This window comes from Saimiri boliviensis, chromosome 15 (assembly GCF_048565385.1).
Source record: "Saimiri boliviensis isolate mSaiBol1 chromosome 15, mSaiBol1.pri, whole genome shotgun sequence".
Taxonomy (NCBI): domain Eukaryota; kingdom Metazoa; phylum Chordata; class Mammalia; order Primates; family Cebidae; genus Saimiri; species Saimiri boliviensis.
The window spans coordinates 18,901,974-18,929,883 of NC_133463.1; the positions used below are offsets into that span (position 1 = coordinate 18,901,974).

A 27,910-nucleotide genomic window follows, 5' to 3' on the forward strand; every position below is an offset into this window, starting at 1 on the left:
CCAACTCCAAGTCTAAGACATATGGATCAGGTCCACCCAAGTTCAAAGTAATGAAAGGCTTTGCAGTGGGAAAGTTGTCAGAATCAAAATGGAGTCACCTATGTCAGCCTTAACAAAACGGAGCCAGAGCCAGGAGGTCATGGGGGTAGGGAATATCTCTCAGGCATGATTGGCCTGATAAGAGGAACTAACAGGAAATTTTATCAAACCGCAGTTTGCTACATGAGCCAGTCACACAGGGACAACTAGCAGCTTGTACAAGAACACTTGCCTGAGACACTGTTTCCACTAAAGGATTGGCAACTACTATCACAAGCCCTTGTAACCAATGTTCGGTTTGTTTCAAAACAATCTACATGTACTCTTTTGCCTTTACAACTTCCCCTTACCTCAGCCTCCCCGGACATGCCTATGACTTGTCATAGCATGTGTATCCTGCAATTTCCAATTAAACTACGTATTTTTAGAGAGCCTCTCTTTGTTATATGGGTTGACAGGAGATAAAGAATAGAGTAAAATTTAGTGGTTAAGTACCTTTCTTTTGAGATGGAGTCTGGCTGTCACCCAGGCTGGAGTGCAGTGGCATGATCTTGGCTTTTTGCAACCTCCGCCTCCCTGGCTCAAGCAATCTTCCCACCTCAGCCTACCGGGTAGCTGGGACCACAGGCACACATCACCATGCCTGGCTAATTTTTTGTATTTTTGGTAGAGACAGGGCTTTACCATGTTGCCCAGGCTGGTCTCAAACTCCTGAGCCCAAGTGATCCTCCTGCCCCAGCCTCCCAAAGTACTGGGATTACATGTGTGAGCCACTGCACCTGGCCCAGTTAAGTACATTTGACTTTGGAGTCAAACTAGGGATTAAATCCTAATTCTACCACAAACTAGGTATTTTAATCTCATGAGAATTGCTCAATGGCTTTATGCCTCAGTTTTCTCACCTATAAGATGGCAAATATAATAGCTAGTTTCATTGGGTAGTGGTAGATATTAAATGAAATTATACATCACACTACTTAACCTTAGCAAGCATTTAATAAATGGTAACTCTCATTATTATTCTTTCATCATCATCAGTATTAGTATGAAGAAATGAAGCTATAACAGTGTAATAAAATGTAGTGCTTGGCAGGACACATATGTTTCAACCATAACCTTATTTGTGTGTATACACATAGAGAGAGAATATATAAAATACAGGGCATACATAGGATATCCTATAAATATTATATCATTCATATACACATGATATACATGATATATGGAATAGTATATAACCTGTAACCTGTATAAGTAGCATAATAGGATTTATAAGATAATAAACATATAGGATAAATATATTAGAATATATAGGGTAATACAAATATATACATATGCTATATATGATATATATTTGTATATGTATACAAATATACATATGCTATACATATATCCATAATATATATGCTATATGGGACAGTATGTAACCTATAACCTGTAATGTAGCATAATAGGGTTTATAAGATAATAAATATATTAGGATATATAGGGTAATACAAATATAACTTTCTATAATTGGCTCCTTGAGCATGGGACACTGCCTGTTGCCATGTCTCTGTGAGCACCTAGGGTTATACACAGAGGGGCCAAATACACGACCCTTGAGAAATGTCAGCCTTGTCATGTAGTGGCATGAGGGGAAAACACTCTGGAAAAACAGTCCTTTGTTTAAAATAGAAACTTTGAAGGGAGCCAAGTTAGCACATGACAAATTACTGAATATCCCCTTCTCCTGGAGGGGGAAAAAAATAGCCCCTTCATTTCTGAAATGAGAGAGGGAATTGCTGGTACTAAAATTCGCATTTCCTTTTTGGTGGAAATTCTCCAGCCAAGCTTGGCGCTAACGGAGTAGGCGATTTCACTTCATCGTCACCTCACAAAAGACTTCCAAATTCACTGCGGCAGACACCGCAAAATAAAAATGTTAAGTACATCCTAGCTGGGAGGGGATTGAAGCCTCCAGGCTCAATCAAAGGTTTGCAATAATAGGATTCATTTAAAAAAAAAAAAAAAAAAAAAAGGACAGATGGGTTTAGAAAATGTTGCAGTGAAGACTGGAACGAGATGAGCTCACAGCACCAGCCTGTCTTTTGTGGACCTGCACAATGATCCCTGAGCCAGACTGGATTAGCATGCCTCGCGACTAGGGGTCCAGAGACAGAGGCCTCCGGTTCCCAGGCACTTCGGGAAGAGGAGGCTGAAACGATGCATCAGATTTACAGCTGCAGTGACGAGAACATAGAAGTTTTTACCACCGTGATTCCTTCCAAGGGTGAGTGAAATTGCCCTTGACTGTTTCCTTAACATGTCATCTTAGGCAGGAGGGGAAGGACAGTCACGTGCTGCCTTACTACGGTTTATCCTCAGGTCTCTGGGGTTCAATGGACTCTGTTTTGATGGTATTTGATTTTCCGGAGGGGGGAAAGAGGCACCAGGATAAACATAAATCACTGATAAACAATCCATCAAGGGGAAGACAAGAGCAGCTAAATACTCCCTGTTTCATTTAATTCAATACCGACAGTCCAGTACACCAATGGAAGTGACAGCAAGCCATTGCTACGGACACAGATGAAAACAAAATCCTAGGAGAGCTAGATAGAGACTTTCATTTTTTCCAATGAGCAAGTGGGTTCTGAAATGAGAAAAGCCGGCTTAAAAGTATGATTTCTAACTGTGCCATGCAATGTGTGGAGAAATAGTCTCAGCTGCAGCTTGAAGTCCAATGAAGCAGTCAGAGAGTGCCCTGACCCCGGACTGGCATCTCCACAGAACCCAGGGCCACCTTGCAAACTTAACCTGGAACTAATGTTGCCAGAGAATGCAACATTAGAATCTTGACTTTATAAGCTCTTGTGGTCCTCAGTGAATGGTGTTAAGTAAGGGCTTTGGGTGAGAGTTTCAATGACTCCAAATGTCTGGTTCCTGGGCAGTCCCCTTACCACCTCCTAAGCATGGCCCCCTCTCCTGCCACCTCTGCTCTCTGCCTGTGCTCCTGTCTTGCCCCCTCCTAGCTACCCCCATGACTCAGGCTTAGCCCCTGGTCTCATTGTCAGCTTTGAATGAAGTGGGCTGGGTGTTTACTGGTGTTGTGAGTCCACATTCAAACAATTCCTTTCTTCCTCTGTGCCAGCCAGCCGACTGGGCCATTGCACAGCAGGGGAGGGAGAGACTCCGTTTGGCCACAAAGAGCCAGCCTGCAGGACATAAATTAAGCTTTAGACATTTACTGCCAGATCGAGAGAGAAGGAAAAGAGCTGGGAGTCTGCTGCCCACGTGCAGGAGTTGGAATTCCCTCTGGAGACTCTGAAAGTCCAAGTTGACCCTTGGAATCAGCAGTCCTGCTTTGGGGTGGAACTCTTACCCCTGGATGTTCACAGTGGCATTGATTCTAAGAGGGCACAACTGAAAATAACCTAAGTGTCCATGAAGAGGGGAATGGTTAAAATATGGTGCCGTCATGCTATGGAATACTACACAATGTCAACAGGAATAAACTAGATCAATGCATGTGGACATAGGTAGATCTCAAAGCGTAATGCTGAGTGCCAAGCAAGAAGGCTGAAAAAGTATATCTGTATGATAGCATTTATGTAAATTTGGAAACATAAACTTATGCTATACATTGTTTATGAATATGTATCTAGAGAAAAATACAAAAACATAGACCAGAGAGATACAGATAAAATTAGTGATGGTCCTGAGAAGGTAGGGAAGAAATTCGGGAAGGGTAGGAAGAGAATTAAAACATTGCCTCTGATTTTGTATTTCTTGTATAATAGAAGAAAACAGAGTGGAAGCAAATATGAAAACATTACATGGTTTATTTTCTATCATTTATTTCCATTTTCAAAATTTTTTTCAAACTACTTATTTATTTCTTATTATACCTTAAGTATAATAACCACCCCACTCCATTTACAAAATTTTTAAAGCGAGAAAAAGTCAAAGACAAAGTGGTTAAGGGACTGCTGCCACTTCCGTACTGTGTGACCTTGGGCCTGAGTTTCCACTGCTGTAAATGAGAGAAACAGAACTTACCTTCCAGGATTATATAGGGAATAAGTGAATAAATATATAAACCATCAGAATAGTAGCTGACATGTAGTAAGTACCATTAAATACATCACTTACAAAGTGATTTCTATTTTTATTTTGTATTTAGAATAATCAACATGATCAGTTAAAGATAAATATTTAATCCTATCTTTTTTTCCTTGCCATTTTCATTCATGGCCACCTCCTGCTATTAAACCAGGTATTCACTGGTATTCACGGACATTTTTCACTGCTCAGGAAGCTGTTCTCTAGAAAAGGAGTATTGGCCATTTTGCATTAGCTCACAGATGGATTAAGTTTACGTCTTCTCATTTCTTGCTTTGCCTCATCTGTCCTCCAAAGCCTCCAAGCAGAGGGCTCTCTAGAGAAGATGGCACTAGCAGGTAGTCACCGCGCATATGAGAGAGTGGTAACTCTTCATTGCATCCCTATCCCCTCACTGTAGAAATAGAGTCACTAGACTTTATCTAACAAGGGCACCTTCCTAGTGTGCCTTTTCGCAAAGCCTGTGGATTAGCCATGCTTAAGGATGTTCAGAAACCACACCTTGCCCAGCACAGCCTGGTGGTTAGGAGAGTGGGTCTCAGGCATCCTTATCTATACAGGGGAGTTCACAAAGAGTAGCTACCTTGTGAATTTGCTGTGAAAGAGATAAACAAGCCGTCCCTGGGGTCGTACAATGTGAGCCATCATTACATTTCTTGTTTTTGTATTACAGCCCTCTTTCCAACACACACATATTGAGTTTAGCCCAAAATCTACATACACTTTTTTAACTGAGCCATCTTAAAACCTCACAAAGACATGGCAATAGCAAATATGACATTGCTTCTTAAGTATTTTGAAAGGCATAGAACATAGACCAATTCTGTAACTGAGAACATATGTGTAGTTTTACTTTCTTGAAAGAATGAGAGCCCTTTAAGGGGAAGATTTCTTTGGCCCAATTCATAGTAACTACAAGAGATAAACGCTGTGGTTTTACGAAGACGTTGTGCCAGATGCTATTTCAGTGGATTTCACTCTGGGGTGAATGGCACCACAGCATTCAAAATAATTCATTTGGGAGAAGCAACAATGAGGAAGGAGTGGTGAGGGGAACTGGGGAACAGTAGGAGGAATGTTCCAGAAAGAGAAGTCCTAACAGAATGCCATAATCTATAGCTATCACTTACTCCTCCCACCTGCCCTCATCTTTCAGAGAAAGAGGAAAATCATAACTACCTCTGATGCCTGGGAATTCATTCCTCATCAGGTGCTGGACCAAGGGTTTTATAAAGATTAGTTCCTCTAATCTTTGTCGCAGCCCTCTGAAGTAGGTGTCATTATGATCCCTGTCTTGAAAAGAGGAAAGTGAGACAGAGTGAGCAAGCGAGAGGGGGAGAGACAGAGAGAATATGAGAGAGAGAGAGAGAGAAAGATTTACCCGACTCACATAACTGGTAACTGCCAAAGGGTCAAGTTCAGATTCACAGCAAGCCAAGGGAGGGAGCTGGTACCCTGGCTGCTAACCAGCACTAATTTCTACAGGCTTCTCAGGCTTTGCAAAAGATAACAAGGCCAGCGCTCATCTGTCACTCATCTGACATGTGATAAGAAGTCATTTCCATTCTAAGCCAGGTAGGGAGACAGTGGGATTTAGGTTGTAGGTAGATCATCCTAGCAGCAATGTGGAAAACAGATGCCTGGTGTCTCCATTTTCAACAAAATCCACACCTTTTCCCAACCAAGTAACTTTTTTTATGGATAATTTCTTTAAGCTTTTTTTTTAATTGTGGTAAAGTATGCATTAAAAATGCACCATTTTAAAAATGATTTTTCAGTGTACAGATCAGTGGCATTAAGTTTATTCACATTGTTGTGCAACCATCACCCCCATCCATCCTAGAACTTCTTCATTATCCCAAACTAAAACTCTGAACCCATTGAACACTAACTCTTTCCCCACTCTCCCACTCACTGGTAACCACCATTCCACTTTCTGTCTCTACAAATTTGTGGGTTTTTTTTTTGTCTTTTTGCTTGTTTGTTTGTTTTTCTGTCTATAAATTTGACTACTCTAGGAACCCCATATTAAGAGGAATCATAGACTATGCGATCTTTTATGTCTGGCTTATTTCACTTAGTACCACTTTTTCAAGGTTCATCCATGTGTAGCATGTATCAGAATTTCATTCCTTTCAGAGCTGAGTAATATTCCATCACATAGAGACACCCTATTCTGTTTATTTATTCATCTGTTGGTGGACATTTGGGTTGCTCCCAAACTTCAGCTCTTGTGAGTACTGCAGCTATGATCTTCCACTGCAATGGCCCTGCCTCTTTTTCCCATCCCCACTTCTATGCCTCTGCCCTACGACAGATTCAAACTTCTCAATGTTGTTACTGTAGCTACATCAGCCTCACTGGTGTTGTCTAAAACCATTTCTTTCTCTCTGTCTTTGCAGTATCCAGTCCAGCCAGAAGAAGAGCCAAAAGCTCTCAACACCTCTTGGCCAAGAATGTAAGGAAACTTCAGTTTTGATTTTCTTTGGTTGACTTTCATTTAAAAAGCAATGCCTGGCTTCTTCACTGTCCTTCCCTGGCTCTCAGTGGCCAAGAGAGTTTCAATGTTCCGTGTAGTGGTGGCTGCACTCTCCATTCTCCACTTAACCAAAATAATTAACAAATGTCAACCAGACACCAAGTGACCCTGAGCTGGACCTCTTATTCTGCCATTTTCCCCAGGCACAGAGAGTAAGCCTTGTTTTATACACACATTTTTATTTTGTTTTTTAAACAGAGTCCATGTTGCAGACATAGCATTCCTGATCTAGGTGTTTTCCTATTGTTGGCATTCATAATGTTTCATTTTTTTACTATTATTAGTAGCACAGCAATGAATGTATTTATATGAAATACTATTCTTTTGGATTAATTCCTCAGAGCATAGGTCTCGAAGTAGGATTAAGATGTAAAAGGATATGAACAATTTCATCCATCCATTCATTCATCAAATATTTGCATTCCTACTGCGTAAGGCAAACATTGTGTTACATGTAGAGAATCAGGATTTGTTAAAACTAGTTTTTTTTACAGTTTTGTCACATACTGTCAGGAATTCTGAACAATATGGGGGCTTCCAGTAATGCTTTTCCATTTACCACCGACATCACCAGCACTGGTTTTCCTCTTTTTGTATTATGTTTTGCTGCTTTAACATGCATATGCGTTGCCTTAAAATTAGTTTACTTGTCTTTACAGCCTAATAATGCTGTGCATTTCCCATTTTATATATAAATGTCTTTACATAAAAACTGTCAATACATCTTTGTGCTTTATTTTAAAATCGAAACTGAATTTTTTCTTGGTTGTACTGGAGTTTCTATTTCTATGACAATTTTTCATACGATATCATTTCCATTTTTGAAGTATCTCAATTTTCAAAAACTATTCTCTATTAAAAAATGTTTTGACTGGGCACCAGGCTCACATATGTAATTTCAACACTTTGGGAGGTTGAATTCAGGAGGATAGCTTGAGCTCAGAGATTCAAGACCAGCCTGGGGAACATAATGAGACTCCAACTCTACAAAAAAAAGTAAAAAAAAAAAAAATAGTCAAAAAATTAGGCAGTGGCTCATGCCTGTAATCCTAGCACTTCAGGTGGCTGAGGCAGGTGGATCACCCAAAGTCAGGAGTTCAAGACCAGCCTGGCCAACATGGCAAAACATCATCTCTACTAAAAATACAAAAATTAGCTGGGCATGCTGGTTTCACACCTGTAATCCCAGCTACTCAAGAGGCTGAAGCAGGAGAATCACTTGAACCTGAGATGTGGAGGTTGTAGTGAGCCAAGATTGTGCTACTGCACTCCAGCCTGGGCAACAGAGCAAGAGTCTGTCTCAAAAGGAAAGAAAAGAAAAAGAAAATTAGCCAGGTGTGGGGCTATGCTCCTGTTGTCCTAGCTACTTGGGAGGCTAAAGTGGGAGCCTGGGAGGTCGAGGCTACAGTGAGCCATGGTCATGCTACTGCACTCCAGCCTGGGCAAAAGAGTGAGACCCTGCCTCAAATTAAAAAAAAAAATTAATGTCCTGTGAATGAGATGAAGTTTTACTAGTTGTTATTTGTATGTAACATGTACATATACTATACATATAAATATATACATGTATATAAATGTATTACCTTTTTAATTCCAAAAGCAGTATATGCTATATAAAATTTTATACATTACAATACAGTAGTCCCCCCTTATCTTCAGGAAATATGTTCCAAAATCTCCAGTGGATGCCTGAAAGCATGGATAGTACTGAACCCTGTATCACTATGTCGTTTAAATCTAGCAAACAAGATGGCTACTAAGTGACTAACAGGTGGGAAATGTACACAGAATGGAGACCCTGGACACTCATGCCCCTAGAGGGGGGACGTGGACTGGTGTGAGACTTCATCACCCTGCTCAGAGTGGTGCAAAATTTAAAACCTATGAAATATTTCTGAAATTTTCCATTTAATATTTTCAGACTCTACTTGACTGAGGGTAACTGAAACCATAGATGAGAGGGGACTACTGTATATTATCAGCAAATCCCGAGAAGCTGCAGAAGAGAGTGGTTAGGTGCATAGACTTCAGAGTCAAATGGCCTGGGTTTAAATCCCAGTTCTATCCATTTCCAGCTATGTGCCCTTGAGCAAGTTGCTTAACCATTGTGGAACTCAGCTTCCTTAGCATTAAAATGAGGATAATAAGATAACATATCTCAAAAACCATGAGAAGGAGCAAATGAGTTTTTTTCTTCTGCAACAAAGCCACATATTTTTTTATTTTTTATTTTTTAGCTAATAATTTAATGCATGTAAAATGTTTAGTCCAGCCTGGGCACAGTGGTTCACGCCTGTAATCCCAGCACTTTGGGAGGCTGAGGCGGGTGGATCACGAGGTCAAGAGATGAAGACCATCCTGGTCAACATAGTGAAATCCCGTCTCTACCAAAAATACGAAAATTAGCTGGGTGTGGTGGCAGGCACCTGTAGTCCCGCCATGGGAGGGACTACATGGGAGGCTGAGGCAGAACAATTGCTTGAACCTGGGAGGCGGAGGTTACAGTGAGTCGAGATTACACCACTGCACTCCAGCCTGGGGACAGAAAGACATTCTCTCTCTCAAAGAAAAAAAAAAAAAGGTTTACTTTAGAGCCTGAAACATAGGCACATTCAATAAGCATTGGGCTTTTTTTTTTTTCTTTTGAGACAGGGTATCCCTCTGTCACCCAGGCTGGAGTGCAGCGGTGTGGTCTCAGCTCACCACATCCTCAACCTCCTGGGCTCAAGTGATCCTCCCTTCCAAGCCTCCCAAGTAGCTGGGACTACAGGCACGAGCCACCACACTCAGCTAATTTTTGCAGTTTTAATAGAGACAGGGTTTCACTGTGTCACCCAGGCTGGTCTCAAACTCTTGGCCTCAAGCAATCCACCTGCCTCAGCCTCCCAAAGCACTGGGATTAGAGGTGTGAGCCACCATGCCCAACCAGGTTTTTTTAAGTAAAAAATTTTCATATTCTATATTATGCCTTATTTTCTGATAATATACTGCTTTGCAATTTGCTTTTTTCTCTTAATAAATCTTAAATATCTTTCTATGCCAATACATCCATATAGTTCTACCTTATTCTTTTTTTTTTTTTTTTAGCCATCGTGCCCAGTTAATTTTAGTAACGGGGGGGGGGGGGTTCACCATGTTGGCCAGGATGGTCTCGATCTCTTGACCTCGTGATCTGCCCACCTCGGCCTCCAAAGTGCTGGGATTACAGGTGTGAGCTACTGCACCCGGCCTACTTTATTCTTTTTTTATATTCACAAACATTTTTATATCCTTTTTTTTAGGGGGGGGGTCTTGTCATGTTGCCCAGGCTGGTGTTGAACTCTTGGGCTCTAGCGAAACTTCTATCTCAGTCTCCCAAAGAGCTGAGATTACAGCACAAAATGGGCTGAGCCACCATGCCCAGCCAATTTTGTTCTTTTTTATGGCTGTGTAGCAAAAATATAGAATACTTCATGAATCTACGTGTTTTGCTTGCACAGTGGCCATGCTAATCTTCTCTGTATCATTTGCACCTGGTCTACCTCATTCTTTATAGCAGCTGTATAATACAGCATTGTATGAATGCACTATAATTTTTTTTAACCAAGCCAAACCTGATATTTTCTAGATTCATGATTTAACCAAATTATCAATAAACAGGGTTTTCCCATTTTTTTCTATTAAACAATGCCACAACAAATTCTTGAACATAGTTTCATGTTCTTAAATGATTTTGAGGATAAATTCATAGATATGAAAATGCTAGGCCAAAGGAGATAAACATTAAAATGATTTTATAGCCATTGACAAATTCCTAGCAATTACGTTTTGAAGCACCTGATCCAGAACAGCTGAGCCTATACTGTGTGGCATCAATGTTGTTAGTCTTTGATAATCGGATAGGTAAACATATCCTGTTTAATTTGTACTTCTATAATTATTGATGTGATTCTTCATCTTTTCAGAGATGTATTGGTCATTTCAACATTTTTTCCCTACAGGTTTTTTACTCATGTCTTTTGCCTATATTTCTCTCAGTTTTTTCTTTCTTAAATTTTAGAAAATCTTTTTTCAGCCTTTTTCTTTCTTAAATTTTAGACTCAGGGGGTACATGTGCAGGTTTTTTACATGAGTAGATTGCATGATGGTGAGTTTGGGCTTCTAATGATTGCGTTGCTTAAGTAGTGAACATAATACCCAATAGGTAGTGTTTCCAGCCTTTCCCCCTTTCCTTCCTCCTCCCTTTTGGAGTTCCCAGTGTTTATTAGTCTTATCTTTGTGTCTGTGTGTATCCAATGTTTAGCTCTTACTTAGAAGTGAGAGCATGCAGTATATAGTTTTCTATTTCTGTGATAGTTTGCTTAGGATAATGTCTTCCAGCTGCAACCACATTTTTGTTGTTGTTTGTTTGTTTGAGACAGAGTCTTGCTCTGTCACCCAGGCTGGAGTGAAATGGCATGATCTCAGCTCACTGCAACCTCCACATGGTGGGGTTCAAGTGATTCTCCTGCCTCAGCCCCCGAGTAACTGGGACTACAGGTGCCCACTACCATGACTGGCTAATTTTTCTTTTTCTTTTTTTTTTTTTTTTTGCATTTTTGGTAGAGACAGATTTCACCATGTTGGTCAGGCTGGTCTCAAACTCCTGACCTCAAATGATCCACCTGCCTTGGCCTCCTAAAGTGCCGAGATTACAGGCATGAGTCACCGGGTCCAGCCAGTTTTGTTCTTTTTTATGGCTTTGCAGTAAAAACATGTAATATTTCATGAATTTGCCTGTTATCGTTGCACAGTGGCCATGCCAATTTTCTCTGTAGCATTTCGGTTTTAGTGATGTGTTGCTGAAGTGAGCACTGTATGCCTTTTTCAAGAACCGTTTGTACATTAAGAAAGAGAAGGGGTTTTATGTGCTTGCTTCAGCAGCACATATACTAAGAAAGAGAAGGGGTTTTAAGGGATGGAAAGTTTGATTGTAAGGCAACTGATTCTGATCCTTCTGTTGGTAACTGAAAACTCAATCCCAAAGTCTAGAAGGAAAATGCTCCAACTTTCAAGGAGCAGTGGGTGAGGTGTTCCCAAAAATGGAAAGAGAAGGGATTGTCTGTGGATAATTTGGAGTTTAAGAAAGTTTCGCAGCAGATGTTTCAGTCTTTTGGTGAAGAATCTTGGCTCTTGTCTTCCCATATTCATTCTTCCTCTGGGTGGACAGCGCAGGACTGCTTTCTGGTCTCTTGCACTTTCCTCTGAATTTCTGATTTTCCCCTCACAGGTAGCTTTGCCCAGCCTCTGCTCGTAAAACTCAGCCCTAGCCACACAGACCATTCAAATTAGAAGACAGGAGAGGTCTCTTAGCCCACCTCCTCCTTTTGCAGGTGGGAAAAGTGAGTCCCAGAAAGGAAAGAACTGACCCGTGGCTACCCTTTGAGTCATTTTTTGTCTTCTCCAACTTGGTAATCTGAAAGCAATTGTGATTGGTTATCTTGGTGAGGAAAATAATTCTTATTTTGCAACTGTACCCATATTTACAACTTTCTTCAGACCCAAATTTATATCTCATCTTATCCCTTAGACTACCATGTGGATGGATGTCAGTTTCCATCTACAAATATCTCTTTCCACCCCGAGCGATCCTTAAATGTCAGAGTTTTCCTTTGTCTCTGACTTCTTTTGAATTGTGTTTCTTCCAAATCCAAGGCAAAGCTTCACACTATTCCTTCTCTAGATGGTCTTTCCAGTCCTTAATTTTTTAATTCTTAGGCAATTTTATTGATATTTTGATCATCATGATACCCACATTAATAGGAGTAGCTCAAGGGGATAAACTTACACAAAGGTGTGGGTCAGTTAAGTCCTTTGGCATGGAGCCACAACAATGGACATTCATGGTCCCTTCAGAATAAGCAGGCAGTCAGCCATCAGAAAAGATGGATAAATGAGATTGCAAAGGTCACATTCTTCCCACTTTTTAAGCTTGTGAGGAAGAATATATGTGGGGTTCTCCTGATTTTTTGAAATGCACAGAGCACCAGGCATGGTGGCTCACACCTGTAATCCCAGCACTTTGGGAGGCCAAGGCAGATGGATCACCTGAGGTTAGGAGTTCGAGACCAGCCTGGCCAACACGGCAAAACCCCGTCTCTACTAAAAACACAAAAATTAGCCAGGCGTGGTGGTGGGCACCTGTAGTCACAACTACTTGGAAAGGTGAGGCAGGAGAATTGCTTGAACCTGGGAGGCAGAGGTTGCGGTGAGCCATGATCACACCACTGCACTCCAGTCCAGGTGACAGAGTGAGACTTCATCTCAAAAAAAAAAAAAAAAAAAAAGGAAAGAAATGCACAGAGCAACCAATTGCACTTGAAAATTCCTATTTAGATGTAGGCACTTCTTTTTTTTTAGACAGGGTCTCACTCTGTTGTCCAGGCTGGAATGCAGTAGCATGATCAAAGCTCACAATAGCCCCGACCTCCTGGGCTCAGGCCATCCTCCCACTGCAGCCTCCCAAGTAGTTGGGACTACAGGTACATGGCATCATATCCAGCTAATTTTTTTTTTTTTTTTTTTTTTTTTTTTTTTTTTTTTTTTTTTTTTTTTTGGTAGAGATAGGATTTTGCCACGTTGCCCAGGCTGGAACTCCTAGGCTCGAGCAATCCACCACCTCATCCTCCAAAGTGCTGGGATTACAGGTGTGAGCCACTGTGCCCAGCCTGAATGTAGGTACTTCTATGGGTTTACAAAGAGCACCCACTTAGCAGGCATGAAATCATGGTTCTCATCCCGGCTCTGTCCCTTACAATTCTGTGGCCTTGAGTAAGACACATGGCCTCTTTTGGCCTCAGTTTCCCTGTGTATAAAATTAGGCTAGAATTGGGCTAGAGCATTTCTGTGGAACCCCTCAGCCCCAAAGCATTACGATTCTCTACTGTCTCGGTCTTCTTGACTGTCTTTCCAACTGTCTATCAACAATCTAGGTGACAAATAAGCAGAAGTGTGAATCAAAGATGTCACCAGATGGGATCCTGAGGCTTTTGTGTTAGCCCGTGTCTTCTGCTTCTCCTACTTCCGACCTCTCTAAGCCAGCAAGCGAGTATTACCTTATTGTGGTAATGCTTGTTACTCTAGTACATTCTTCGACTTCAGCTGGGAGTTTGCTGAGCTAGGAAAGGAAAATTCCAGCATTAAACTCCTCTCTCCTCCCTGCTCATTAACATCCCACGTCGCCATCCAGATTCTCTCATCTTGCCCCTATACTCAGGGTGCTAAAGAGCCTCCTCTCAGACCAGTGTGTTCTAAGACCACCAGCAGCAAGCGCAGACCGTGTGCTGTAGACCAGAAAATAAACCAGGCTGTCAGGAGCCTCTCAGGAGGCCACATCCATCCATTCAGCTCTCTGTTCCCTGGGACAGGCCAATCACACTGAGCTGCAGCCATCTCAGAACCTCCGTTATTGTGGAGAATGAGAACCAAGTATCAGGCCCAGCTAAGAAACAGGAAGACTCAGAGCTGGGCCCTTCTCCTCTTTCCTTTCCTGCTATTGACATCCTTTGGTGGGCTGGAGAAAAAGAGGCATTGTCCCCAGTTGCGACCTGGGAAATAACTGGCCTCCTCTCCACCCCCAGGAAACCTCCTACATCCATCTGGCTGCTGGGCTGAGCAGCTAATGCCACTCCACTCTCTCCCTCCCCATTCTCCCACCCCACTGTGCAGAGAAGAGATGGGGAGGTGGTGGTTCTTGTTCCTGAAAGGGAACATTTGTCTCCCTTTCAGAGGAGGAAATGTTGGAAGGCAGCAGCGGTCTTCCTGTGGACTCCAGGCTTCACATCCTGCCTTACTTTCTCCTTCTACAAAGTGGGTCTGAAAACTCCATAGCAGCCCTCACTCCTCCTCTGAGAGCGATGCTGAGAGAATGAAAATAAAATCAGGAACAGCTGTGTTGAAAGGGCTGCGCACCCTCTACCGCAGAATGAATGACCCAGTGTCCTGGCTATGTATAAATATGCAGGATTGGAGCCCAAACCACCAAGATTCCCCTTCATGACTCTCCATAGTAAGATAAAATGATTCTTTGTCTCGAGTTTTGCCACAAATTATCTCAATGATTTAAGTATTTTTACTACAATTTTTTTGTACAAGACCAATTCAAACACCAGAAATTACCATTTTTAAGGTCCATTTTGGTGAACTGTAATGGAGTAACTTTCCAATATAACTACTCAGCAGGTGGTGATGACTGAAAACATTTCAGCATTGGGCCCTTTGTTCTGGCTTATCAAGATTTCCGTGCACAGAACCACAAACAGTGGAAATTCGTCTCCCAGCTCCACCCTGACCCAGGCACTCTGCACTGGGAATTGGGGGGATGGGGAGAAGAGCATCCCGTTCCCCCTGCTCCACTCTGCAAGCAGCTTCTTTCTTTTCAAAAATCTGAGACTCCGTTGAGCCTAAGCCCTATCCCTAGGTCTTCGCGTTGCCAGAGCACCCCGAAAGCTGTCCTCTGCATGAACAAGGGTGTTGTCCACTCAGCTACAAAGACTGCAAGACCTCCATTTCCAGAACTGTCCTCCTTTCATAGCCTGTCCTGTTGTCAAAACACATCAGGCGACCCGGTAGCTGACCTGCCGGGATCTCTGGCCTGATGGCCCAGGCTCCTAACTCTCTGAAGGGCCTGCTGTTGAGGAACACCCCCTGACCCCTCCAGAACCCTCATTTGCTTGCCCCATGGCACCATCTGACAGTCTGAAGCCAAATAAAACAGCCACTTCTGGCCGGTTTCCTGCGCAGGTTTTCTCGCTGCTCCTAGCATTCACTGGAGTCGGAAAGGCTCCAGAAACTCCCTGGAGGTGAGCTCCATCTGCAAAGCTACTGAGGCCCGAGCAGAGGAGTGGACTAACCGCGCTTTTCCCGCCCGGCAGGTGGTGATCGAGTCGGACCTGTACACGCACCAGCCCCTGGAGCTGCTGCCCCACCGCGGAGACCGCAGGGACCCGGGCGAGGGCCGCAGGTTTGGGCGGCTCCAGACCGGGAGGCCGCCCACAGCCCACCCGGCTAAAGCCCTTGCCAGACCCGGTACGTGAGTCTTCGCCCCAGATCCCCGCACCTCCCTGGCCTCAGGGACCCACTCAGAGCCACCCACACGTCCAGGTCAGGGCAGGCAGCGTTGGTGGCGGCAGCGGCCTCAGTCGAGCCAGGTGACCAAGCACCTGTGCTTTCCCAAATAAATGCTGTTTCCACCACAAAAGCACCTACTCTCAGGCCTCTCGCATCCCTACACACCTTCTACCTATAAAAGAGTCACTTCTAGGTGTGCATAATGGGTAAAGCTACTCTTATCTAATTCTTTTTTCTTTTGAGGCAGGGTCTCACTGTGTTGCCCAGGCTGGAGTACAGTGGCAGCGATCACGGCTCACTGCCTTGGGCTCAAGCCATCCTCCCGTCTCAGCCTCCCTGGGACTACAGGCACACCGTCACCAAGCCCAGCTAATTTTTTTATCTTTAAAAGACAGGGTCTTGCTATGTTGCCCAAGCTGATCTCGATCTCCTGAGCTCAAGTAATCCACTGTCTGAGGCCTCCCAAAGTGCTGGGATTACAGGCATGAGCGCCAAGATGGTTTCTTATCTACCATCTTGGTCCACAGGAAGCAATGCTGTATTCCAGAGAAAATGCAAATCAGCATGCTCTGGGGGAGAGAAATCCAAGACCCATGAAGCAAAGGAGGCTCACATAGTTTATTTAACAGTGAGTGTGCATGTGCGTGTGCGTGTGTGTGTGTGTGTAAAATTGTACAGGCTTTTCATAACCCGCCATTATAAAATCTTACCATTCTAAATTTGAATGACCTAAACAACAATCTATAACAAGCATGTAGGAGTAAGTTTGTCTTGAAAATTGGAAACATTATAGTTTTACCTTGGATGCTATTTTTTTTAATGGCTTCCATCCCAAGCAACAAGGAATCCGCCTTTAGCCCACCCAAGTCTATGATGGTATTTTGCCTTTAATTGCTGGTTTAGGTTATTTCTGTTATGCCCACAACCTAAAGTTATTCATATTTTAGCTCCAAAAATACACAATAGAAAGTCAAGGATGTCCTTCTGAAAGCCTTTGGGCGTTGGCAATTTTGTGTATTACAAGAACTGAAACAAGGCTCTACTGGGTACAGTCTCTTCCTCCATCCATCTTGGAGTTTTCCCTTGTAGATGCTAGACCAGGCCACCAAGATTTCTTTGATCTCCAAGAACCTAATCCTGCTCCTCTGATCCTTTGCATAAGAATGTATACATCAAGCTACATTCTCTATTAAGTGGTTACATACACATATATGTATGCAGAGTTTGAAAGCATTAGGAAAACCACAATCTGCCTTGCAAATTAAGATGAGATAGATTTTTCTCTGTGTCTATATATAGGTAGGTGGGTGGGTGGGTAAATGTGTGTGTGGAAAGAAGAAGAGACGGAATATTTATCTTTTCTATAAAATCATAAAGTGAGTTTAGAGACTTGCTTCTCAAATTTTAATATGCAAAAGAATCACCTAGGAATCTTGTTTTTATGCAGATTCAAATTTAGTAGGACTGGGTAGGCCCCAGGATTTTATGTTTCTAACAAGTTTCCAGATGCTGCTGCTCTGGGCACAACATATTGAGCAGCAAGGATTTAGAGATGATCTCATGCGGTAGTTCTCAAAGTGGAGTCCCAGAAGCAGCAGCAGCAGTCCCTGGAAAATTGTTAGAAATGCAAATTTTATAGAATTAGAAACTGTAGGTTTAGGGCACATTAATCTGTTTTCTCACAACCCTCTCCCCACCATCCCTCACCGTGCACCCCACCCCAGGTGATTCTAATGCACCCTGAAGGCAGAGAGCCTCTGATTTACTGCAGCTGCCCTCTGCCAATTTCCAGAAGAAACAGAAACCATAGAAACTGTTCGACCTACCCAAGGTCGCACTGCTTGTTAGCAACAAAGCCAAGATTAAATCTCAGGTCTTTTGATTCCCTAGCTAGTGCCTCTTCCCCACAGGGAATGTCTTTCCAACTGTAGTTTTAGGGGTCAATTTCATTACTTTCTAAGTAGTTTGTGGAAACTTGGGCTGCCTGAGTCAGTCTTTTATTCTAAAAGACAAGACCAGTAAGTTATGATATGGAGAGAATCTGCCTAACACGTGACAGTCAGCTCATGCAGAAAATATGCCAGTCAGGTTTAAAAAAAAAAAAAAGAAAGAGACTGAGCTGGGGATTGGTTCAATTCCTTCACTTTCCCCAATCTGATAGATTCCAGAGTAGGTGGGAGGCAGGGAGTGTTTCTGAGTCAAAACCAGACCATCCTCCTGTCAGGAAAGGTGCCTGTCTCCAGGGAGCTCAGATTTTGGAACTACTTTTTTCCTGAGCCATAGACAGCACCTGGACACAGTAGCCTTCTCACCTGGGAGAAAGATGCTCCAGGGAATCTTGGGACTTGTAGGAACTCTGAATGCAGAGACCTGACTGAGAAACTTTCAGGTGCCTGGAAATGCGGCAGTCCCCACTTCTGGGCCTGGGAGTATTGGCTGCCTGCAGGACTTCTTCACAGAGATGTCCCCAGGCACCTCAGAACCAACTTGTTCAAACCTTTCCTCCTAACCAGACACGGTGTCTCATGCCTGTAATCCCAGCACTTTGGGAGGCCAATGTGGGTGGATCACGAGGTCAGGAGATTGAGACCAGCCTAACCAACATGGGGAAACCCTGTCTCTTCTAAAAATACAAAAATTAGCCGGGCATGGTGGCATGTACCTGTAATCCCAGCGACTCAGGAGACTGAGGCCGGAGAATGGCTTGAACCCAGGAGGTGGAGGTTAAACCTGCCCCTTTGCTCCCTCAGCTTTAAACACTGTGTCTGCTCCTAGCCCCTGCCCTCCAGACCACATTGACTTCTCCAGGGCCGCCTCCTATGATACCTCTGTCCCCACCATTCTATCACATAGAGTAGCCCTGAGCTGCAGGGTAGTTCTGTGACAGCTCCATGATATCCTGCTTCCCCGGACTTTCTCTGACACTGTTCTCTCTGCAGATTGCCTTCACTTTGTCTCTCCAGCTGGCAAACTCTACCTTCTCCCAGCTGGGGTAGAGGGTCCCTCAGTCAAGCCTCCTTAGTCCTGCAACGCCACCCAAAATCAGTTCGCTACTCCCTAAATCACCCTTACCTGGTTTCACCATAACTTATGTATCTCTAAAGCCTCAATTTCCTTAACTAGAAAGTACAGACTATTCCAGACCAGCCTGGGCAACATGGTGAAACCCTATCTCTACAAACAAAAATTAGCCGGGTGTGGTGGTGCACACCTATGGTCCCAGCTACTAGGGAAGCTGAGGTGGGAGGACTGATTAAGCCCAGGAGGTCAAGGCTGCAGTGAGCCACAGATTATGCCTGTCACTGCACTCCAGCCTGGGTGACAGAGACCCTGTCTCAAATGAAAAGAAAGGTTGTGGTGAGGATTAAATGAGCTGATACTCACATGGTTTACGCTCAGTACTGTGCCTGGCGTACCGACCAAAATGTGAGCAGCTATTATTTATTAGTTATGCCAGGGCTCCATTCATTATAGTTTAATCTTGGTAGTCTTGTAATATTTTATTTTATTTGCATTGAGGTGTTTTCCTGGGGAAAAGGAGTTATTTCTAGATGCTATAGTACAGTCAGATGGGGCAAACAAAAGAAGCTATTATCCAATAGACATCTTACACACGGTGGTGGGGTGGGCGCAGTGTGGACTGGTTTCCATCACAGGACCCTGCCTGGTAGAAATGCCTAATTCCCAGGCACCGCCACAAGGGAAAAGGAGACGTGAAGTTCTCAAGCACTCTGGCGCATCTGCTCCCAGAGACCTGTGCTGAAAGCCAGCTTTCCCCTGCGTTTTGTCAGCTACCTCAGCTCTACACATGGATCCTCAGAAGCCTCAGGGTAAAGACTACTCAGAATTAGGTGGGGGCATCAGGAATAAAGGCATTAAAAAAAGGTTCTCCACCCATACATCTCGTAAAGCCAGTGTCCCAGGATTCTGATCCAATACACTCCAGTCCTTCCATGCTGTGGCGTCACTGATCCAATACACTCCAACAATAGCCCCTTCCATGCTGTGGGGCCACACTTCCTTCCCAGCACATGACTTCTCTGCTCATTTTTAGAGGAATGTCCAGGAACACCGTGTTAAATAATTGATCCCAGTTATAAAGACTTAACTCCAAGAACCTCTTTAACCTCTCCTGATCTGAGGCCTTGGGAAGGAAGGAAGAGCTGAGGGCGTATTCTCTGAGCACCTATTGCATGCGGACATGGGGCTAAATGATCCACGCATGTGATCTTATTTTAAAATAGACTTTATTTTTAGAGCAGTTTTAAGTACACAGCAAAATTGAGCTGAAGGTACAGAGATTGCCCATAACCTCCTGCTCCCACACATGCTGCCTCCTCCCTAAACCCCCACCAGAGGGATATGTTTGTTACAGTCAATGAACCTACATAGACACACTGATCTCATTTAGACCTTAGTTCCAGCTCCCCTAGAAGAGTGACAGTTGCCTTGTGGCCTGACCCTCCTGCCTGGTTTTGCTGCTTGGTACAAAGGCCCTTAGAAATTCGCTGCTGTGGTTGATTGGCTAACAAGGTAATTGATGCAGAGCCAGGGGGAGGCAGAACACAGGGTACCACTGAGTAATGTCTCCTCTGTTCAACATTGCAGGGGGGATTTCTGAACCCAAAGCATCCAGTCTGTGTGGGAATCGAGCATATGGAAAATCTTTGGTAAGTAAAATAAGACTGCTTAGTTGTATCTGTTGTGCATTAAACTTCTGGTCATGTCTGATTCTCCTGTGCCATGAAGAGAGACTCAGTGTTCTTTGTTCCAGGCCTGAGGATTATTAGAAAAGCATAACTGGCAGTTCTTTGCTCCTAAAGCGCTCAGTTGGCCCTGATTTGTGCCTTGTGGAACATCCCTGGCTGCTTCTCTCTTTCTTGCTAGAAATTCAGCTCTTAAGCAAACAAAAGAAGCTGGTTTCTATCACAGGACCCTGCCAGGTAGAAATGCCTGACTGATTTCCAGGCACAGTCACAGGGGAAAAGAGACGTAATGTTCTCAAGCACTATGAAACACAAAACACCAGTGTCTTTCTTAGCACAGGCTGCTGTAAGAAAATACCATAGACTGCGTGGCTAAAATGACAACTTCTCACAGGTCTGGAGGCTGGGAAGTCCAAGATCAAGGTGCCAGCAGATTCAGTGTCTGGCAAGGGCTCTCTTTCTGGCTTGCAGATGGCCACCTTCTCACTGTGGGTTCACATGGCCTCCCCTCTGTGCACGGGGGGAGGGGGAGATCCCTGACATCTTTTCTCTTTCTTATAAGGGCACGTTGTCTTACATGGCAGCTGCCACCCTCACACCTCCATCATCACTGGTGTCCAATTTGTTACCCAATCCTGCAGATTCTTGCTTTGATTAGGCTGCCCCCACACTTGCCTCCTGGGGAGGACAAGGAGGCATCAGGGAAAACATCCCGGTGATCCTATCTAGGGTCTCTTCCATCATGACCTCATCTAAACCCAATCACCTCCCAAAGGCCCTGCTCCCAATACCATCACATCCGGGACTAGGGCCTCAACACCTTGCAGGGGTCTCCGGGACAAGCATTACCCACCCAGACTTCTCTGAGTTGGGCCAAAAGGAACAAGCTTTTATGTTCACTTCTCACTCCATCAAGGCATGTGGGCTGCACCGGGAAGGATGTGACCTTAACAAGGTGGCCCTCTACAGCAAAGCCCACCTGAAGGAATTAAGAGCTACCCACCTTGCTGTCCTCCCTCCCACATCTGGGCAGCTGTCCTTTCTTGAAGGGGATGGGGTGGCACATCCCCAGGCCTATCAGTACATCTCCCTCATCTCTGAGCATGAATGTCGGGTTCCCTCTCGGCTAGCAGAGTCAGCAGTGGCTGGAAGTGAAGTCAGTTCAGGCATCCGAGGCCCTTTGAGTATCCGCTGTCAAGATCCAAAGATGGTGCAATGTGAGAACCAGAAGAGACCCAAGTCATTGTGCCAGCCCCTCATTGTCACAAACAAATTAGACAGACATATGGGTGCTTCGCTCCTGGTCTGGGTAGGAGACCTAATCCAGGGATCTCACTGAAGTCATCACTATTCTAGGAAAGCCCCACACAGGGCGGGGATGGGATAAGCTGTTTCCCCTTCCCCCCTGGTACTCAGGGGAAACCAGGCAGTCTGGGCAGTTGATGTCAAGGGAAGATTATCAGGCTGTGACGGCTCCAACAGCTGCGCTCACCTGAGCCAGAGAAAAAGCAAGGTCAAGAGGAGGCAGGTAGCTTATGATCTTGGACTGCCTGGCCCCAGCCCTTAGGCTGGCCCCAGTCAGTGCCCTTAGCAGAGAGGCAGTGACAGCAGGAGTCTAGAAGAAGCTGGGAGGGTATAGGGTGGTGATGGGGATGTGGTCACAAAGGGAGGGAATAAGAATGAAGAGGAAGAAGCCAGCACTTTGGGAAGCGGCTCACACATGTAATCCCAGCACTTTGGGAGGCTGAGGCAGATGATAACCTGAGGTCAGGAGTTTGAGACCAGCCTGGCCAACATGGCAAAACCCGCATCTCTACTAAAAACGCAAAAATTAGCTGGGCGTTGTGACGCATGCCTATAATCCCAGCTACTCGGGAGGCTGAGGCAGGAGAATCATTGAACCTTGGAGACAGAGGTTGCAGTGATCCAAAATCATGCCACTGCACTCCAGCCTCGGTGACAAGAGTGAAACTCTGTTTCAAAAAAAAAAATAAATAAAGAGGAAGAGGAGGCAGCACAACAGACCCTTAGACCTGGAGACGGCAGGGCTGGGGTCCCACAGCTTATCAGATTATCTGTGACCCTAGCATGGGAGAGCAATCCAGGGCCCACACAGCTAACTCCAAGCCGGCACTGAAGTGTGCTGGGTGACACTGACCTAAGGAAAGGGGAATAGAGTGGGAACAGGCCTTTCTCCCAGGGACGCGGGAGTGTGGAGTTCAACCGCCCGCTGCGTGACTGGAAGGGAGCGCTCAGAGGGACCACAAGGTGGCACAGCAGCCCTGCCCACAGTCGGCCAGCTCAGGGCAGGAGGAGGGGTGAAGAAGGGTGCCCTTGACAGGGGATTTCCCAGCGATTTGAGGAATGTGGTGACTTGAAGCTCTGGATAGGGCTTGGGGGAAGAACACAGCACTGAGTGTCTCTATTGTCCGAGCAGCCTCTGGACTCAGCCCTGGTTAGGCCGTTGGTTAGTTTTTTAGTTAACTCCATGTTCCTAAGTACTTGTCACTCCTTTGGGAAGGCTGAGGAGGGCTGCCAAGGGGTCCAGTCCCAGACCCTGCTACCCACATAGACACTCAGTGCTGTGGGGACCTGAGGACAGGGAAAGATCAACTTGGGCCATTAGCCTCAGGGAAGGCTTCCTAGAGGAAGCAGCCTTGAAGGGCAGACAGAGATGAGGCCTCAAGCCGGAGGGTGAGCGAGGAGGTGCCACTGTGCCAGCATCAGGGAAGGCAGCAACCCTTGCTGGGAGCCGAGCTACTGACACACATGGGGACCAGTTGGAGGCTCAGCTGTGGAGAGGAGGGTGGCCTGTGCTGGGGAGCCTGGAGGAGCAGCTGCAGTCGGCCTTAGTCTACCCTGCAAGGTGGGGAGCTGGGGAGTGGGGGGGCGGGGTTTGCATTTCTAGAGTCCAAGGAGGGGCATGAGGAATGTGGCGGATCTGGTCCGAAGCAAGGAGGTCGAGGTGACTGTCCCTTGAAGGCTGCAGTGGAGGAAACAGAGAGACTGGGCTGGCCCCACCCTACACAGCCTAATCAAAGCAAGAATCTGCAGGATTTAGTAACAAATTGGACACCAGTGATGATGGAGGTGTGAGGGTGGCAGTTGCCATGTAAGACTGAGCTGGGCTGTCTCCAGTTTCTCATTTCTCTCTCCTGAGTTTTCTAGGTCAGTGGCTCAAAGTGGAGTCCCAGGACTAGCAGCACTAGCAGTACCTGGGAACTTGTAAGCAATGCAGATTCTCAGGCCCACAGCAGACCTGTGGACTCAGAAGCTGGGGTGGGGCCCAGCACAGTTTATCAAGCCCTCCAAGTCAGTCCCACACCTGCTGAATGGTGAGGATTATTGCCCAGGCAGTGATGGTCCCATTCAGTCATGCCCCTTGCAGACAGTCCCAGTCAGGGCCAGAATGGGAAGGCAGATGCATCCTCACACTCCCTCCCACTTCCTCACGACAGATTCCGCCAGTGCCCCGGATCTCAGTGAAAACTCCAGCCTCTGCCTCATTGGAGGCAACAGCCATGGGCACAGAGAAGGGAGCTGTTCTGATGAGAGGGTAAGTGCTCTGTCTCTGGCCCCACCGCCTGCGGCCTGATCCTTCTTCCTTCCCCAGAAGAGCACCAGGCCGTCTGGTTGACAGACCCTTGAGAGGCTGATACAAACCCATGCCAGCTGCAAATTACCTTTTAATGAGGCCAATAATCCTGGGTCTCTGCAGCGCCTCATCAACTGTTTCCCTAGGATTAAGCAGGAGGGTTTTTCATGGTTTCCACTTCATTAACGCCACTCTTTAGGCTTGGAGAAGTCATTTGGGAGGTTTTTTGGTTAATTAGATGAATGTAATCACGAGCCATTTTCAGAACCTCCCATAGGCACGCGGGAGTCAGAAATGTCTCTTGAATAAGTTCAGGATTCCTTGCCTACCGGTTAACAAGTGTGTCAGATACAAAGGTTTCAAACCACACTTGCAACTGCAGCATGACTGCTCGCTATCATCCAGAACCAAGCAGCTAGGGAGAGAGGAGCGGATAATCCCTGACACCCCTCAGTGACACTGCCTTCTGCCTTGCACCAAAACAGTGAGACTTCAACTCGATTCAGCACGTACTTGTATGCCCTGGACTATGTCCTCCATACTGCAGGCAGCAGAAAAAGCATTTCGGATGGCAAAGGGTTGGGTTCTTTTCTCAGATCTGCTTTCTAGCCCAGAACTGCCACCAACCCACCATGACTTCAGGCAAGCTATTCAGCCTTCCTGTCCCCATCCATTCAAAAACAAAACAGTAAAACAGGAATCAGAGGGGGTACCCATTTGGGGGGTTATGATGAGAATTAATTTTTTTTTTTTTTTTTTTGAGACGGAGTCTCACTCCATTAACCAGGCTGAAGTGCAGTTGTGCAATCTCCCCTCACTGCAATCTCCAGCTCTCTGGTTCAAGCAATTCTCCAGCCTCAGCCTCCCAAGTGGCTGGGACTACAGGCGCATGCCACCACATCTAGCTAATTTTTGTATTTTTAGTAAAGATGGGGTTTTGCCATGTTGACCAGGCTGGTCTTAAACTCCCAACCTCAAGTGATCCACCTGCCTCAGCCTCCCAAAGTGCTGGGATTACAGGCATGAGCCACCATGGCATGGCCTGATAATTGAATAAGATAATGGGTCGAGAGCTTAGTAGAAGCTGTTGTCAACATGTTTCAAGAAACTTATCTAGGAGTTGGAAGCATGCACTTGAGAACATGTTGGATGAATGCAGGAGGGGCTCCAGGCTACACTGTCAGCCCAATCGCTGCACACTTTGAAAGTATTGAGAGGTCAGAGCAAGAACAGGCTAGTGGGGAGCACTTCTGAATGATAGAAAGTTGGCTAGAAAGAATTATAAAAACTAAGTCATGTGTACCTCAATGTATGGGTACTTAATTGGAGAAAAGAAAAAAAAATTTTTTTCTTTGATTCTATCCAATAAATATCCAAAAAGATTGGATCATATCTATTTTACCTTAATAAGGTACGATTTTTAAGTGGCAATAGCTGTTGCTGGCTGCTGGTGTAAACCAGCAAATACTTCACTGTGCTATGACAGAGGCCAACCTTTCAGTCCACATGGCTGCATTGCAAAGGGTTCTAAATGGCTCCTTTCTCTCTAAACTCAGTCATTGTCATTTCAATTTGTTCCTGGACCCTGGTTACAAAAAAGCAAAGTAAGGCGACCAGTTCTTTCACCTAAGGGAAGCGGTGGGGGGAGGGGGAAGAATGGGGGGAGCGGCGGGGGGAGGAGGGAATAAACACATGTTGAGGCCCGCAATGTGCTACATGCTTCACTCTCATTTTCCTCCTCCCAAAAGCCCCATGAGTTAGATGAGATTATTCCCATTTTGCACATGAAGAAGTTGAGGCTAGTAAATGTTAAGTCGCTTGCCTGAGGTCACACAGCAAATGGGAAGCAGGATTTAATCCCAGGTCTCATTCTCTTTCAATAGCTGATGCTTGGGGACCTCTGTGCTTTCCAGCAAGGTTATTCACATAGAGGCCAGAAGGGTAGAGACGCAGAGGCTTTAGCAAGACCAGACCCAGAGCAGGGGACAGGAGCAGAACTTGAGATCCCATGAATGAGTGTGCCCAGGGCCACCTCCTCCGTTCATCCCATGGGAAGCTTTCCCCAGTGGAAGCCATTCCTGTGAGGGTCCCAGAAGTGGCCCTCCCACTATGTGGATCCTGGTCATAGAGGAGGAATAGAGGTGGAGGGAGAGCTCTGGCCACTCTTCTCAAGGATAAAAATGAAGTCTGGCTCATGAGCTGACTACCCTCCTCACCCACCCCTGGCCTTTCTTTAGTTCCAGACATCTCAAGAAGATGACGGAAGAGTATCCAACCCTTCCCCAAGGAGCGGAAGCCTCTCTACCACTGACAGGCAGTGCTTCCTGTGGCGTCTCCGGAATCCTCCGGAAAATGTGGACAAGGCACAAGAAGAAGTCTGAATATGTGGGAGCCACCAACAGCGCCTTTGAGGCCGACTAAAGGTGACCCTCTTCGGGTGCCCTGTTTTGGCCAAGGTTCCCCGGACAAGAGGAGAAAACTTCAGGATTGGAACTGAGCCACACGGACCTCTGCTAGTAGCTGGTCTAAACCCATTATCCGCCCTCACTCACTGATCACCCTGGCATAGGACACAGGAAAGAAATATCTGTCCCTTCTTAGAATTGCTAAAGCCATTGGTCTGAAAGTGACTTAGGGAGGTCATAAAGTTTGTATCTCTGTGTTTAAGCAAAAAATTAAACTCTACAGCCCATTTTAAAGACCTCCAAGGAAGGAAAAACATGATTCCTCTGTCTTCCTTGTGAGTTGTCCTAAAGCGTGTGATTTTCTAGTGTAAACTGACTTTGAGGTACTTGTAAACAATGGTTCTTACTGTTTCCATTACTGCATTTACTTCACCTTGACAAGGTACAATTTTTAAAGGTAAAGCACTATATATTAAGTTAGTAGTTCTAATATCCGCTTGAGAGTATACTCAAGATTGATTTTGATGGCCATTCGGCATGATTGCATGAATTCTCTATTCTTTTATGTGTGGTTTTTCCATAGAAAAACATTAAAAGTTAAATGTTGAATGCTAATGTTTTCCGAAGTGGCATAGTCTAGTGGAATTAATAATCCCTTGCTTTGGTATGTGGATTCGAACTTTTGAAAGTGCTTTCTCATCCATTATCGCTTATCTTCACAAAACCCCTGTGGAAGAAAGCACAATTGTTCCCAATCTGCAGAGGGGGAAATGGAGGCCTTCGGAGGTTATGGGACCAGACACCAGGTAGTAGAACCAGACATCAGGTCCTCAACTTCTCTGTAGTGGACTCCCTGCTTTGCCTACTCTCTAGCAATTGATTTGGGGACGTTTTTAAACAATGAGAGTGTGTCTCTGGGGGCAACCATTGAAGGGAAGACTCTGATAATGTTGGAACAAGTAAGGGATTTGAATGAAATACTTTATTACATCTTATATGTTAGGTTGAACCAGAAAAAAAATTGCCACTTTTATAGGTCAAGAACAATTGAACATCAATTTCATATGGTTCAATCTTATATATGATACTATGCTTTTCTTCTTTCAATGGAAAATGTCATCATCAATTCCATTGTCAACATTAGCAACCTTGAAACAATAACATAATAATAATGATAATGATAGTTATAGCTATCATCTATTAAATGCCTATACTATGTTTTAGGCATGATTCTAAGCAATGTATATATGTCATCCTAATCTTTCTAACAACTCTTTTAGGTGGCCCTATCCATTTAATAGATGCCAATTCAAAGTGGTTAAATGATTAGACTGAAGGCATCTAACTCATGTGAGTGTCAGGCTTCAATGCCTGTGTTATAGCTACTCCTTCACACAAAATAGTTCAGAACATAGAGAAGGACCAAGGTTAATAA

At 44.8% G+C, this 27,910-nt stretch overlaps 1 protein-coding gene and 2 non-coding genes across 3 annotated transcripts; 1 reads left to right on the plus strand and 2 right to left on the minus strand.

Annotated features, from left to right (window-relative positions):
- Nucleotides 1–1,613: 1,613 nt before the first annotated feature.
- VXN (vexin) lies at nucleotides 1,614–27,528 on the plus strand. The gene is made up of 6 exons (XM_010330723.3): nucleotides 1,614–2,311; nucleotides 6,546–6,601; nucleotides 15,574–15,727; nucleotides 20,378–20,439; nucleotides 23,934–24,031; nucleotides 26,308–27,528. The coding sequence occupies exons 1-6, from the start codon at nucleotides 2,245–2,247 to the stop codon at nucleotides 26,489–26,491; spliced, it is 621 nt and encodes a 206-aa protein (XP_010329025.1). The 5' UTR covers nucleotides 1,614–2,244; the 3' UTR covers nucleotides 26,492–27,528.
- On the minus strand, nucleotides 10,117–10,220 carry LOC120362411 (U6 spliceosomal RNA). Its single transcript, XR_005578321.1, has one exon. It is a non-coding gene; the product is annotated as a U6 spliceosomal RNA (small nuclear RNA).
- LOC120362409 (U6 spliceosomal RNA) lies at nucleotides 11,410–11,515 on the minus strand. Its single transcript, XR_005578320.1, has one exon. It is a non-coding gene; the product is annotated as a U6 spliceosomal RNA (small nuclear RNA).
- Nucleotides 27,529–27,910: the final 382 nt, after the last annotated feature.